Source organism: Pseudophryne corroboree, chromosome 4 (genome assembly GCF_028390025.1).
Source record: "Pseudophryne corroboree isolate aPseCor3 chromosome 4, aPseCor3.hap2, whole genome shotgun sequence".
Classification (NCBI taxonomy): Eukaryota; Metazoa; Chordata; class Amphibia; order Anura; family Myobatrachidae; genus Pseudophryne; species Pseudophryne corroboree.
In genome coordinates, this window is record NC_086447.1 from 218,178,531 (window position 1) to 218,195,060 (window position 16,530).

Genomic DNA, 16,530 nt, shown 5'->3' on the forward strand with positions numbered 1-16,530 from the left:
CTGTCTTCTGTGAGGGGGTGACGGCGCGGCTCTGGGAACAAGCAGCTAAGCGCACCAAGTGATCGAATCCTCTGGAGCTAATGGTGTCCAGTAGCCTAAGAAGCAGAGCCTTTAACTCACAGAAGTAGGTCTGACTTACGGAGTCCCCAGCATCCTCTAGGATGTATGAGAAATATATTCGATCTAAATGTGTGTACACGTGATAAGATTTTGTTCTTACGATTTTGGCTATATAGTCAAAATCGTAAGGAACGTTAGTGCAGATCGCAAGGTGAAAGTCACCATGCGATCCCGAAGCACGGTCCCGCAAGGTCGGTATCGCAAGCCTAGACAGATTGTGCAGGCAAGTCAATTTTGACTATCTCGTAGAAAAGATAGTCAAAATTGACACTTAGCCAAAATCATTCATAGTCAGTATCGCAAGCACAGTCATCTATGCTTGTGATACCAACCTAGTCCCTACTGCATAGTGAGAATCGGGGGTTTAGCCAGAATTTGTCAGGAAATTATCAAAACTGTGTAGCAATGCCCTGCTATTTTGCAAAAACACTAATTTTTCTCTGACGTCCTAGTGGATGCTGGGAACTCCGTAAGGACCATGGGGAATAGCGGCTCCGCAGGAGACTGGGCACAAAAGTAAAGCTTTAGGACTACCTGGTGTGCACTGGCTCCTCCCCCTATGACCCTCCTCCAAGCCTCAGTTAGATTTTTGTGCCCGGCCGAGAAGGGTGCATTCTAGGAGGCTCTCCTGAGTTTCTTAGAAAAAGTTTAGTTTTAGGTTTTTTATTTTCAGTGAGACCTGCTGGCAACAGGCTCACTGCATCGAGGGACTAAGGGGAGAAGAAGCGAACCTGCCTGCTTGCAGCCAGCTTGGGCTTCTTGGCTACTGGACACCATTAGCTCCAGAGGGACCGAACACAGGCCCAGCCTCGGAGTCCGGTCCCAGAGCCGCGCCGCCGGCCCCCTTACAGAGCCAGAAGCAAGAAGAGGTCCGGAAAATCGGCGGCAGAAGACATCAGTCTTCACCAAGGTAGCGCACAGCACTGCAGCTGTGCGCCATTGCTCCTCAGGCACACTTCACACTCCGGTCACTGAGGGTGCAGGGCGCTGGGGGGGGGGGGGGGGGGGGGCGCCCTGAGCAGCAATAAAAACACCTTGGCTGGCGAAAATACATCACATATAACCCCCAGGGCTATATGGATGTATTTTAACCCCTGCCAGAATCCATAAAAATGCGGGAGAAAAGTCCGCGAAAAAGGGGCGGAGCCTATCTCCTCAGCACACTGGCGCCATTTTTCCTCACAGCTCCGTTGGAGGGAAGCTCCCTGGCTCTCCCCTGCAGTTACTGCATTAAAAAAAGAGAGGGGGGCACTAATTAGGCGCAGTATTAATAAAACAGCAGCTATAAGGGGAAAAACACTCCTATAAGGTTATCCCTGTATATATATAGCGCTCTGGTGTGTGCTGGCATACTCTCCCCTCTGTCTCCCCAAAGGGCTAGTGGGGTCCTGTCCTCTATCAGAGCATTCCCTGTGTGTGTGCTGTGTGTCGGTACGATTGTGTCGACATGTATGAGGAGGAAAATGGTGTGGAGGCGGAGCAATTGCCTGTAATGGAGTTGTCACCCCCTAGGGAGTCGACACCTGAGTGGCTGAGCTTATGGAAGGAATTACGTGACAAAAATGACGACATGAGACAGCCGGCTACTCAGCTTGTGCCTGTCCAGGCGTCTCAAAAGCCATCAGGGGCTCTAAAACGCCCGTTACCTCAGATGGCAGATACAGACGCCGACACGGATACTGACTCCAGTGTCGACGATGAAGAGACGAATGTGACTTCCAGTAGGGCCACACGTTACATGAGGCTATGAAAAAATGTTTTACATATTTCTGATAATACAAGTACCACTAAAAAGGGTATTATGTTTGGTGAGAAAAAACTGCCTTTAGTTTTTCCTGCATCTGAGGAATTAAATGAAGTGTGTGATGAAGCGTGGGTTTCCCCCGATAAAAAACTGATAATTCCTAAAAGGTTATTAGCATCATACCCCTTCCCGCCAGAGGATAGGGCACGTTGGGAAACACCCCCTAGGGTGGATAAAGCGCTCACACGTTTGTCTAAACAGGTGGCACTACCGTCTCCTGATACGGCCGCCCTTAAGGAACCTGCTGACAGAAAGCAGGATAATATCCTAAAATGTATATACACTCACACGGGTGTTATACTGCGACCAGCAATCGCCTCAGCCTGGATGTGCAGTGCTGGGGTGGCGGGGTCGGATTCCCTGACTGAAAATATTGATACCCTAGATAGGGACAGTATATTACTGACTATAGAGCATTTAAAAGATGCATTTCTATATATGCGTGATGCACAGAGGGATATTTGCCGACTGGCATCAAGAGTAAGTGCGTTGTCCTTTTCTGCCAGAAGAGGGTTATGGACGAGGCAGTGGTCAGGTGATGCCGACTCCAAAAGGCATATGGAAGTATTGCCTTATAAAGGGGAGGAGTTATTTGGGGTAGGTATATCGGACCTGGTGGCCACGGCAACTGCTGGGCAATCCACATTTTTACCCCAGGAAGCCTCTCAACATAAGAAGACGCCGTATTATCAGGCGCAGTCCTTTCGGCCCCATAAGGGGAAGCGGGCAAAAGGCTCCTCATTTCTGCCCCGTGGCAGAGGGAGAGGAAAAAGGCTTCAGCAAACAGCCAGTTCCCAGGAACAGAAGCCCTCTCCCGTTTCTGCCAAGTCCTCAGCATGACGCTGGGGCTTCACTAGCGGACCCAGGCACGGTGGGGGCCCGTCTCAGGAATTTCAGCGTGCAGTGGGCTCACTCACAGGTGGACCCCTGGATCCTTCAGGTGGTATCTCAGGGGTACAAATTGGAATTCGAGACGTCTCCCCCTCGCTGTTTCCTAAAGTCTGCTTTACCGACGTCTCCCTCCGACAGGGAGGCGGTATTGGAAGCCATTCACAAGCTGTATTCCCAGCAGGTGATAATCAAGGTACCCCTCCTGCAACAGGGAAAGGGGTATTATTCCACGCTGTTTGTGGTACCGAAGCCGGACGGCTCGGTGAGACCTATTTTAAATCTGAAATCCTTGAACACTTAGGACATCAAGGATGCTTACCTCCATGTCCCAATTTACCCTTCTCACCAAGGGTACCTCAGGTTTGTGGTACAGAACTGTCATTATCAGTTTCAGACGCTGCCGTTTGGATTGTCCACGGCACCCCGGGTCTTTACCAAGGTAATGGCCAAAATGATGATACTCCTTCGAAGGAAGGGCGTTTTATTTATCCCTTACTTGGACGATCTCCTGATAAGGGCAAGATCCAGGGAACAGTTGGTAGTCGGGGTAGCATTATCTCAAGTAGTGTTGCGGCAGCACGGTTGGATTCTCAATATTCCAAAGTCGCAGCTGATCCCGACGACACGTCTTCTATTCCTAGGAATGATCCTGGACACAGTCGAGAAAAAGGTGTTTCTCCCGGAGGAGAAAGCCAGGGAGTTATCCAAACTAGTCAGAAACCTCCTAAAACCAGGCCAAGTGTCAGTGCATCTATGCACAAGGGGTCCTGGGAAAAATGGTGGCTTCCTACGAAGCAATTCCATTCGGCAGATTCCACGCAAGAACTTTCCAGTGGGACCTGCTAGACAAAGGGTCCGGATCGCATCTTCAGATGCATCAGCGGATAACCCTGTCACCAAGGACAAGGGTGTCTCTCCTGTGGTGGTTGCAGAGTGCTCATCTTCTAGAGGGCCGCAGATTCGGCATTCAGGACTGGGTCCTGGTGACCACGGATGCCAGCCTGCGAGGCTGGGGAGCAGTCACACAGGGAAGGAATTTCCAGGGCTTGTGGTCAAGCCTGGAGACATCACTTCACATAAGTATCCTGGAGCTAAGGGCCATTTACAATGCTCTAAGCCTAGCAAGACCTCTGCTTCAAGATCAGCCAGTGCTGATCCAGTCAGACAACATCACGGCAGTCGCCCATGTAAACAGACAGGGCGGCACAAGAAGCAGGAGGGCAATGGCAGAAGCTGCAAGGATTCTTCGCTGGGCGGAAAATCATGTGATAGCACTGTCAGCAGTGTTCATTCCGGGAGTGGACAACTGGGAAGCAGACTTCCTCAGCAGGAACGACCTCCACCCGGGAGAGTGGGGACTTCACCCAGAAGTCTTCCACATGATTGTGAACCGTTGGGAAAAACCCAAAGGTGGACATGATGGCGTCCCGCCTCAACAAAAAACTGGACAGGTATTGCGCCAGGTCAAGGGACCCTCAGGCAATAGCTGTGGACGCTCTGGTAACACCGTGGGTGTACCAGTCAGTGTATGTGTTCCCTCCTCTGCCTCTCATACCCAAGGTACTGAGAATTATAAGACGGAGAGGAGTAAGAACTATACTCGTGGCTCCGGATTGGCCAAGAAGGACTTGGTACCCGGAACTTTAAGAGATGCTCACAGAGGACCCATGGCCTCTACCTCTAAGAAGGGACCTGCTCCAGCAAGGACCCTGTCTGTTCCAAGACTTACCGCGGCTGCGTTGACGGCATGGCGGTTGAACGCCGGATCCTGAAGGAAAAAGGCATTCCGGATGAAGTCATCCCTACCCTGATCAATGCCAGGAAGGATGTAACCGCAAAACATTATCACCGCATTTGGCGTAAATATGTTGCGTGGTGCGAGGCCAGGAAGGCCCCTACAGAGGAATTTCAACTGGGTCGATTCCTGCATTTCCTGCAAACAGGAGTGTCTATGGGCCTAAAAATAAGATTTTACTTACCGATAAATCTATTTCTCGTAGTCCGTAGTGGATGCTGGGAACTCCGTAAGGACCATGGGGAATAGCGGCTCCGCAGGAGACTGGGCACATCTAAAGAAAGCTTTAGGACTAGCTGGTGTGCACTGGCTCCTCCCCCTATGACCCTCCTCCAAGCCTCAGTTAGGATACTGTGCCCGGACGAGCGTACATAATAAGGAAGGATATTGAATCCCGGGTAAGACTCATACCAGCCACACCAATCACACCGTACAACTTGTGATCTGAACCCAGTTAACAGTATGATAACAACGAAGGAGCCTCTGAAAAGATGGCTCACAACAACAATAACCCGATTTAGTTAATAATAACTATGTACAAGTATTGCAGACAATCCGCACTTGGGATGGGCGCCCAGCATCCACTACGGACTACGAGAAATAGATTTATCGGTAAGTAAAATCTTATTTTCTCTGACGTCCTAGTGGATGCTGGGAACTCCGTAAGGACCATGGGGATTATACCAAAGCTCCCAAACGGGCGGGAGAGTGCGGATGACTCTGCAGCACCGAATGAGAGAACTCCAGGTCCTCCTCAGCCAGGGTATAAAATTTGTAGAATTTAGCAAACGTGTTTGCCCCTGACCAAGTAGCTGCTCGGCAAAGTTGTAAAGCCGAGACCCCTCGGGCAGCCGCCCAAGATGAGCCCACTTTCCTTGTGGAATGGGCTTTTACAGATTTTGGCTGTGGCAGGCCTGCCACAGAATGTGCAAGCTGAATTGTACTACAAATCCAACGAGCAATAGTCTGCTTTAGAAGCAGGAGCACCCAGCTTGTTGGGTGCATACAGGATAAACAGCGAGTCAGACTTTCTGACTCCAGCCGTCCTGGAAACATATATTTTCAGGGCCCTGACCACGTCAAGTAACTTGGAGTCCTCCAAGTCCCTAGTAGCCGCAGGCACCACAATAGGTTGGTTCATGTGAAAAGCAGAAACCACCTTAGGGAGAAATTGAGGACGAGTCCTCAATTCTGCCCTGTCAGAATGAAACATTAAGTAAGGGCTTTTATATGATAAAAGCCGCCAATTCTGACACACGCCTGGTTGAAACCAGGGCTAACCGCATCGTCACCTTCCATGTGAGATATTTTAAGTCCATAGTGGTGAGTGGTTCAAACCAATGTGACTTAAGGAACCTCAAAACAACATTGAGATCCCAAGGTGCCACTGGAGGCACAAAAGGAGGTTGTATATGCAGTACCCCTTTTACAAATGTCTGAACTTCAGGTACTGAAGCCAGTTCTTTCTGGAAGAAAATCGACAGGGCCGAAATTTGAACCTTAATGGACCCTAATTTTAGGCCCATAGACAGTCCTGTCTGCAGGAAATGGAGGAAACGACCTAGTTGAAATTCCTCAGTAGGGGCCTTCTTGGCCTCACACCACGCAACATATTTTTGCCAAATGCGGTGATAATGTTTTGCGGTTACATCCTTCCTGGCTTTGACCAGGGTAGGGATGACTTCATCTGGAATGCCTTTTTCCTTCAGGATCCGGCGTTCTACCGCCATGCCGTCAAACGCAGCCGCGGTAAGTCTTGGAACAGACAAGGCCCCTGCTGGAGCAGGTCCTTTCTTAGAGGTAGAGGCCACGGGTCTTCCGTGAGCATCTCTTGAAGTTCCGGGTACCAAGTCCTTCTTGGCCAATCCGGAACCACGAGTATCGTTCTTACTCCTCTCCTTCTTATGATTCTCAGTACTTTTGGTATGAGAGGCAGAGGAGGGAACACATACACTGACTGGTACACCCACGGTGTCACCAGAGCGTCCACCGCTATTGCCTGAGGGTCCCTTGACCTTGCGCAATATCTGTCCAGTTTCTTGTTAAGACGGGACGCCATCATGTCCACCTTTGGTTTTTCCCAACGGTTTACAATCAGTTGGAAGACTTCTGGGTGAAGTCCCCACTCCCCCGGGTGGAGGTCATGCTGAGGAAGTCTGCTTCCCAGTTGTCCACTCCCTGAATGAACACTGCTGACAGTGCTATCACATGATTTTCCGCCCAGCAGAGAATCCGTGCAGCTTCTGCCATTGCCCTCCTGCTTCTTGTGCCGCCCTGTCTGTTTACGTGGGCGACAGCCGTGATGTTGTCCGACTGGATCAATACCGGTTGACCCTGAAGCAGAGGCTTTTCTTGACTTAGGGCATTGTAAATGGCCCTTAGTTCCAGGATATTTTTGTCTCCAGGCTTGACCATAAGCCCTGGATATTCCTTCCCTGTGTGACTGCTCCCCAGCCTCGCAGGCTGGCATCCGTGGTCACCAGGACCCAGTCCTGAATGCCGAATCTGTGGCCCTCTAGAAGATGAGCACTCTGCAACCACCACAGGAGGGACACCCTTGTCCTTGGTGACAGGGTTATCCGCTGATGCATCTGAAGATGCGACCCGGACCATTTGTCCAGTAGGTTCCACTGGAAAGTTCTTGTGTGGAATCTGCCGAATGGGATTGCTTCGTAGGAAGCCACCATTTTTACCCAGAACCCTTGTGCATTGATGCACTGAGACTTGGTTCGGTTTTAGGAGGTTCCTGACTAGCTCGGATAACTCCCTGGCTTTCTCCTCCGGGAGAAACACCTTCTTTCTGGACTGTGTCCAGGATCATCCCTAGGAACAGAAGACAAGTCGTCGGAACCAGCTGCGATTTTGGAATATTGAGAATCCACTCGTGCTGCCGCAACACTACCTGAGATAGTGCTACACCGACCTCCAACTGTTCTCTGGATCTTACCCTTATCAGGGAATCATCCAAGTAAAGGATAACTAAAATTCCCTTCCTTCGAAGGAATATCATCATTTCGGTCATTACTTCAGTAAAGACCCGAGGTGCCGTGGACCATCCCTACGGCAGCGTCTGAACTGATAGTGACAGTTCTGTAACATAACCTGAGATACCTTTGGTGAGAAGGGTAAATTTTGACATGAAGGTAAGCATCCTTGATGTCCCGAGACATCATGTAGTCCCCTTCTTCCAGGTTTGCAATCACTGCTCTGAGTGACTCAATTTTGAATTTGAACCTCTGTATGTAAGTGTTCAAAGATTTTAGATTTTAAAATCGGTCTCACCGAGCCGTCTGGCTTCGGTACCACAATAGTGTGGAACAATACCCCGTTCCCTGTTGCAGGAGGGGTACCTTTATTATCACCTGCTGGGAATACAGCTTGTGAATGGCTTCCAAAACTGCCTCCCTGTCAGCGGGAGACGTCGGTAAAACAGACTTTTGGAAACGGCGAGGGGAATACGTCTCGAATTCCAATTTGTACCCCTGAAATATTACCTGAAGGATCCAGGGGTCTACTTGCGAGTGAGCCCACTGCGCACTGAAATTCACTGAGAACGGGCCCCCACCGTGCCTGAACTCGTAAAGCCCTAGCGTCATACTGAGGGCTTGGCAGCGGTGGAAAAGGGTTTCTGTTCCTGGGAACTGGCTGATCTCTGCAGCCATTTTCCTCTCCCTCTGTCACGAGCAGAAAAGAGGAACCCTTTTGTCCGCTTGCCAACCAGGACTGCGCCTGATAATACGGCGTCTTATTTTGAGAGGCGACCTAGGGTACATCCCCTTTTTTAAGGCAATACTTCCAAATGCCGTTTGGAATCCCTGACCACTTTACTAGAATACAAAACACTTATACTTGATGCCAGTCGGCAAATATTCCGCTGTGCATCATGCATATATAGAAAAGCATCTTTTAATTGCTCTATAGGCAATAATATACTGTATCTAGGATATCAATATTTCCAGTCAGGGAATCCGACCACGCCACCCAGCACTGCACATCCAGGCTGAGGCGATTGCTGGTCGCAGTATAACACCAGTATGTGTGTAAATACATTTTAGGATACCCTCCTGCTTTTTATCAGCAGGATCCTTAAGGGCGGCCATCTCAAGAGAGGGTAGAGCCCTTGTTCTTACAATCGTGTGAGCGCCTTATCCCCTGTAGGGGGTGTTTCCCAACGCACCCTAACCTCTGGCGGGAAAAGGTATACTGCCAATAACTTTTTAGAATTATCAATTGTTATCGGAGGAAAACCCACGCATCATCACACACCTCATTTTATTTTTCAGAGTCAGGAAAACTATAGGAAGTTTTTCCTCACCAAACATAATACCCCTTTTTTGGTGGTATTCATATTATCAGAAAAGTGTAAACATTTACCATTGCCTCAATCATGCAATGTGTGGCCCTATTGGAAATCACGGTTGTCTCTTCACCGTCGACACAGGAGCCAGTATCCGTGTCGGCGTCTGTATCTGAGGTAACGGGCGCTTTAGAGCCCCTGTATGAGACGTCTGGACAGGCACAAGCTGAGTAGCCGGCTGTCTCATGTCAACCACTGTCTTTTATACAAAGCTGACACTGTCACGCAATTTCAACAGTACATCCACTCAGGTGTCGACCCCCTAGGGGGTGACAACACTATTACAGACACTCTACTCCGTCTCCACATCATTTTTCTCCTCATACATGTCGACACAAAAGTACCGACACAGCACACACACAGGGAATGCTCTGATAGAGGACAGGACCCACTAGCCCTTTGGGGAGACAGAGGGAGAGTTTGCCAGCACACACCAGAGCGCTATATATATACAGGGATAACCTTATATAAGTGTTTTTCCCTTTATAGCTGCTGTATTGTTTATACTGCGCCTAATTTGTGGCCCCCTCTCTTTTTTAACCCCTTTCTGTAGTGTAGTGACTGCAGGGGAAAGCCAGGGAGCTTCCCTCCAACTGAGCTGTGAGGGAAAATGGCGCCAGTGTGCTGAGGAGATAGGCTCCGCACCTTTCTCGGCGTCCTTATCATCCGTTTTTTTATATGTTTTGGCAGGGGTTAAATGCATCCATATAGCCCAGGAATTATATGTGATGCATTTATTTTAGCCATATAAGGTTTTATCGATTTATTGCGTCTCAGGGCGCTGCCCCCCCAGCGCCCTGCACCCTCAGTGACCGGAGTGTGAAGTGTGCTGAGAGCAATGGCGCACAGCTGCGGTGCTGTGCGCTACCTTATCTGAAGACAGGATCGTCTTCTGCCGCCGATTTCACCGGACCTCTTCGCTCTTCTGGCTCTGTAAGGGGGACGGCGGCGCGGCTCCGGTGACCCATCCAGGCTGAACCTGTGATCGTCCCTCTGGAGCTAATGTCCAGTAGCCTAAGAAACCCGATCCACTCTGCACTCAGGTGAGTCCGTTTCTTCTCCCCTTAGTCCCACGATGCAGTGAGCCTGTTGCCAGCAGGTCTCACTGAAAATAATAAACCTAAACTAAAAACTTTCACAAAGAGCTCAGGAGAGCCCCTAGTGTGCACCCTTCTCGTCGGGCACAGAAATCTAACTGAGGCTTGGAGGAGGGTCATAGGGGGAGGAGCCAGTGCACACCAGCTAGTCCTAAAGCTTTCTTTAGATGTGCCCAGTCTCCTGCGGAGCCGCTATTCCACATGGTCCTTACGGAGTTCCCAGCATCCACTAGGACGTCAGAGAAATTAGGATCCATTAAGGTTCAGATTTCGGCCCTGTCGATTTTCTTCCAGAAAGAACTGGCTTCAGTTCCTGAAGTTCAGACGTTTGTCAAGGGGGTGCTGCATATACAGCCTCCTTTTGTGCCTCCAGTGGCACCTTGGGATCTCAATGTAGTTTGGGGTTCCTAAAATCACATTGGTTTGAACCGCTTAAATCTGTGGATTTGAAATATCTCACATGGAGAGTAGTCATGCTGTTGGCCTTGGCTTCGGCCAGGCGCGTGTCAGAATTGGCGGTTTTATCTTATAAAAGCCTTACCTGATTTTTCATACGGACAGGGTAGAATTGAGGACTCGTCCTCAATTTCTCCCTAAGATGGTTTCAGCGTTTCACCTGAACCAGCCTATTGTGGTACCTGCGGCTACTAGGGACTTGGAGGACTCCAAATTGCTGGACGTTGTCAGGGCCCTGAAAATATATGTTCCAGGACGGCTGGAGTCAGAAAATCTGACTCGCTGTTTATCCTGTATGCACCCAACAAGCTGGGTGCTCCTGCTTCTAAGCAGACTATTGCTCGTTGGATTTGTAGTACAATTCAGCTTGCACATTCTGTGGCAGGCCTGCCACAGCCAAAATCTGTAAATGCCCACTCCACAAGGAAGGTGGGCTCATCTTGGGCGGCTGCCCGAGAGGTCTCGGCTTTACAACTTTGCCGAGCAGCTACTTGGTCAGGGGCAAACACGTTTGCTAAATTCTACAAATTTGATACCCTGGCTGAGGAGGACCTGGAGTTCTCTCATTCGGTGCTGCAGAGTCATCCGCACTCTCCCGCCCATTTGGGAGCTTTGGTATAATCCCCATGGTCCTTACGGAGTTCCCAGCATCCACTAGGACGTCAGAGAAAATAAGAATTTACTTACCGATAATTCTATTTCTCGTAGTCCGTAGTGGATGCTGGGCGCCCATCCCAAGTGCGGATTGTCTGCAATACTTGTACATAGTTATTGTTAACTAAATCGGGTTATTGTTGTTGTGAGCCATCTTTCCAGAGGCTCCTCTGTTATCATGCTGTTAACTGGGTTCAGATCACAGGTTATACGGTGTGATTGGTGTGGCTGGTATGAGTCTTACCCGGGATTCATAAATCCTTCCTTATTGTGTACGCTCGTCCGGGCACAGTATCCTAACTGAGGCTTGGAGGAGGGTCATAGGGGGAGGAGCTAGTGCACACCAGGTAGTCCTAAAGCTTTACTTTTGTGCCCAGTCTCCTGCGGAGCCGCTATTCCCCATGGTCCTTACGGAGTACCCAGCATCCACTACGGACTACGAGAAATAGAATTATCGGTAAGTAAATTCTTATTTTAACAATTTTTTTTTTCTTAACAACCCCACCAAAATATTTTATTTAAACATGTGGTCATTATCTGAAATTCTGTACAGGATGATGGAAGGTACAAATGGAGCAGAATCTACCAAAGCAACAAGCGGGAACACTTTTCTCCTCACTTCGGGAGCTGCTGGATTCTAGTTAAATCTTTATTATCCAATTCAATATGCTTTTTCATTGATCGAGGTAACCCATTATATATCAGAAATTGGAACTTTATTTTACATCTCTACTCAAACAATGCTGTGACAGTATCACAATTATCTCAGCAGGTTAGATTCCCATTTCCGCAAGCTGACAGTATCTGTAACCAGCGTGATGTGCCCAAACTGCAGCTACTAGGTCTGTGTAAAAGGAAGCAGGGCAGTCTGACAGTCAGTTGGCTGTGTAGTGCAGTTACTATGCAACCTGTTTAACCATCTGTCACTTCAGAGCATTGTATATAAATCAAGCAATGTGTGACAACTGAAGGACCTCAGTTTTAGAATAAGGGAATAATCCTATTAATAAACTTTCGTATCTGCATAAGAGAGGGATAGTCTTGTATATAAAAAAAACCTAAGGGCCAGGCACAATGGTGACTTTGACTAGCTGCCAACTTCAATCTCTTTTTCGCAACTGCTAGCTTCTATTGAACTGGATACAACTGATAGGAACTGAACAAGTGACAAAACCTGGTGTAGACAGTTCCATAAAAAGCTTGTAATTGCAGAAAAATAAGACAACTGAATCGCTGGCACCATCGTTTTTGTGTGATGCTAGCCTATAAGGTCAGTCTTATATCTGGGTGACCACCATTAATACAGTCCATGTATTTTGTTAAAAGACAAAATCATCATCAGGCATGCATTCTTGAAATACAAAAGTATAAACAACTTATTTGCTTACCTCAAATGTATACTTTTCTCTGTTGTTGAACAACATTAGTATAGTCATTTGGAAGGTTGAGACTTGCAGAATGTGTTTTCGGGTGTTAGAACCGGTAACCTGGGCTCCTCCTACACCAACTTCTGAGCCATCCTCCTAGAACACCAGAAAAGGCAGATTATATCAAATAAAAAAAATTGTTAAACCATGCAAGATATTTGGGAGTAATTTTTTACTTTCATTCACTGTACACCCCCCCCCCCCCCCAAAAAAAAAAAAAAGCCAAACCATGTAGATTTACCTTTTTGACAGGTCCATAAAATGTAGCGTTCAGATCTGCTGAGCCCATGTGGTGCTGTAACGTGAGCTGCCGTCCACTGTGCTTGGCAAGGTAAAACCTTGAAAACAGACAGTTAGTTACTCCAAAATGCAAGTACGGTAAAATCACAGCTAATAATAATGAAAGAGGAAAACACATTGTGAATTTTCTGCTGTAACTTTCAGCAGATAAATATATGTACATGGGTTAATAATCATGCTCTATATAGGCAGTATTGTACCACACTTTAAAGTATTACATATAGAGCTCACATACATATACAACATTTTCCAGGGACTTTGGCGATTGGGTACCGACACTGCCACACCTCAGGAACTTCTGCAGTCCTTGACCCTCCCTAAATGCAGTAAAAACAGGACCTATAGCAGGGAAAATTAGCCACAGGACTTACAAACTCGTGGCTGCTGCTAAGTGCCCAGATCTATAGAATAACCCCAAGTAGTAAGCTACTGAGCGAGGCTGCAAGTAAAAATGTGCGTGAAGTGGACCCTCTGCGATTTTCAGCAAAGGTAAGCAGTTACTGAATAACTGCGGTCAAAGCTGCAGCCACGCGGTACGTAATGCGGTTAACTGGCTCTGACTCAACTAGAATTAATGTCCATATTGCCAGTTTTGTTAAATCCTATTCCAATCAGTATTTGTTGCTGACAGGGTTGCATAAAAATCTAATTAAAAAATAAATAAATAATAATCGGATTTATTTGATTTAAATCAGTTTTTGATTTAAAGCAGATTTTGGAGATTTAAATATGATTTATTAATTTTTTTTTTTTTTTAAGTAAACTGTTACATTTTAGATTTTTACACCTTGTTTCAGTAATACATGAACAATTTTTGAAGTGAGAACAGTAACAAAATTAACACAGTAATAGAATAAATACAAACTAAACAGTTGCATCAAGAAGTACAATTATGCTCCACATGTCACTCAGCTGTTTGAGTCTGAGATAAACATGTACATCTTTGTCCATGTCCTCAACAGAACAGGCTCCGTAGCATGCAACCAGTTCAACTGCTTTTTCATTTCCCAATCTGTTGCGTGTTTTGGATTGTACAAAACCGTACGTTGAAAAAATCCTTTAAATTCCTGCACTTGATGAAACTGCGGTGAACATCTGCTTCAGAAGATTTACTACAGAAGTGTCTACCTGAAGCTGAGCTGCATAGGACATCCACCAGGCTAAGTGTCCTTTTCAAACATGTATCATGCAAATGATTTCATGGATGCATGAAAGTTGATGATGATGATGATGATGATGATGACGACCAGCATAAATTGACGATTATGGATATGAGCAAACTCTACAGCAGTCTCAATTTCAGCAGGACTAAGCTTTTTTCGCCATGTACCTAGGATCAAGTAGATTAGCCAGCAAGTGGGCATCTGTGAGTGCCCTTTTAGCTCTTGCCTTTGCCATCTTTACTACATTGCTGTGATGTCCAATCTTTTCAAGATCATCTAACAGCTTCTTCCACACTTGTACGACCTCACTGACTGTGCAGTTGCGTCTTTGTGCACGATCCAGGACTACAGCTACATGTTTCAGTCGAGCCAAATAGTCTACAGCACTCCGCTTAATACCAAACTAATTAACTTTGTTAATGTCTTGTGGGATATGATCTTTGTTTTCATCACATATTCCAACAGGAATGGGCAAGTTTTTCAGAAAGGACTCCACAAACAGTCTGCCAGAGTATTCCACTGTACATCACTTGGTAGTATATACTTGTAGAATCGCCTATACACCATCCTTTATTCTCCACAACTGAGCTAAAAATAAATAAAGGGACTGCCCCCACCTACACGTCTCTCTCTTTCTAAGCAAAAGTTGTAGTTTTACTTTTTGATTTAAATCGTTGATTTAATAATTTGCTTTAAATCGTTTGATTTAAATAGTGCAACCCCCGGTTGTTGAAGGTACATCATTCTGATCCGTTCTAGAGGCTTCTTTGGGCAAAAAAACCCAGTGAAGTCGAAGGAGTAAACTGGCAAACGTCTATCATGATTAGAATGGACCATGCAAAGGAAGTGCTGCAGTACTAAGACGCTGTCAGATGCTGCATATAATCTGAACACTATTTCAGTCTTTAGAAAAGCAGCCAGATGCACTCTATGGGAAACAATCACTAACCGCCTGTAGGGATCCCGGCGGTCATAAATGCCGCCGCTGAAATCCTGACAGGTCGTGAAATGCCGCCGCTGGAATACCAGCGCCACAGGCTTTTCTCCGTGTGTGTGTCCACGACACCCACAGAGGGAGAATACAACCTGTGGAGAGCGCAGCGAGCCCCCATGCCCACCGGGGGCTTTCAAGCGCATGCGCTGCTGCCAGCATACTGGTGGCCAGTGTCCAACTGCCGGGAACATGACAGCAAGGATCCCCGACGCCGGTAAAAAAATATATGTCTTACCACACTATGGCTATGGTTCAAGGAAACAAATGTGTAATGCAAAAGAGCAGTGCTAGCTTTGAGGCATTTCAAGTAAGTGAGAGGCATTATATAGAGAGAGTACGTAATGGAGACAAGCTTATATTATGGGGTGATCGGCAATTCCAGAAAGCGCAGGAAGGCTTGTTTTATTACTCCAAGCTTTCTTTTGAGCAATAAACAAAGACTGACTTTACCAGCACACCCTGAACATGAAATCACTAAACTTGCATCCGCGGGTGGTCAGATCAAGGATCTGCGTTCAGTCATTAATGCATGCAAGCAGGACAAGTTTCTTCCATGGATATAAAATATACCCATCTCCAGGCTTGCAGTGGGACACACACCAGATCTAAGCTCCGCCTGTCTGCTTGGCCTTATAACTGTGGGCAACATTATGACAGTCATGGTAGGACTTCTGTTTTTGGTATGGAAAGGGGTAACTTACAATGTACCAGGACAGAGGTTATAAAAGTCCTGTCCACACCCGGCACATGATTTTTCTGGGTCTGCTCAATGTTCATTTGGTATATTGCTTTAAGCGCAGCCCTTCCTTTCTTCTATTGTGTATCTGCTCAGACACCACATGTGATAACAGATGTAAGCTATATTAGGTAAACGAGTATACATTCTCCACTGCATGAAGACCTTCCAAATTAAAATTCTGGAAACAAAGTCATGGTTCAACTCTCTTTAGAAAAATAGGTTCTGAAGATTGCTGATACCGAATCCTTAGTACCCTTTATGTATGTATTTAATGGATGAAGAAATAGAAGAAAAATCCCCACTAAAACAAAGTTTCTAAGTTTTGTTTTTTTATGCCAATTCCTACACAGCCCAAACAGTGCAGTTAAAAAAAAAAAAAAAAAAAAAAAAAAAAAGCTTTGTTAGATGGTTCATTTCAGCCGAGTCACCCAGTGTCACATGCTGGGGCTGATAAGTCAGACACAATGATCATGCAAATTAGCATTTTTTGTGGCAGCATCTGCTATACAGCATGTGTTGCGCTTAGTACTATAGATTTCTCAAGCCACTGCAGGACACAACCCTAAACAGCAAAAGATACGCCCATGGGTGCAACTTGACTCACCCATTGGGCAGAGCATGACACACCCCCTCGATGGCATACTACATTTTACATTCTATCACCAACTATAATCTCCCTGAAATTCGTTTTTTTAAAAGACAATATGATGTGTTACCAGTTCATCCATCATCG

The 16,530-nt window shown here is 46.8% G+C and overlaps 1 protein-coding gene across 1 annotated transcript in view; it reads right to left on the reverse strand.

Moving 5' to 3' along the window:
- Positions 1–16,530, reverse strand: part of CUL3 (cullin 3) — a 293,465-nt gene that overhangs the window by 75,498 nt on the left and 201,437 nt on the right. The window contains exons 12-13 of the mRNA XM_063915923.1: positions 12,843–12,939; positions 12,563–12,697 (exon numbers count right to left, since the gene is read on the reverse strand). Coding sequence (XP_063771993.1) covers positions 12,563–12,697; positions 12,843–12,939 — 232 coding nt within the window. The remainder of the gene's footprint in view (positions 1–12,562; positions 12,698–12,842; positions 12,940–16,530) is intronic.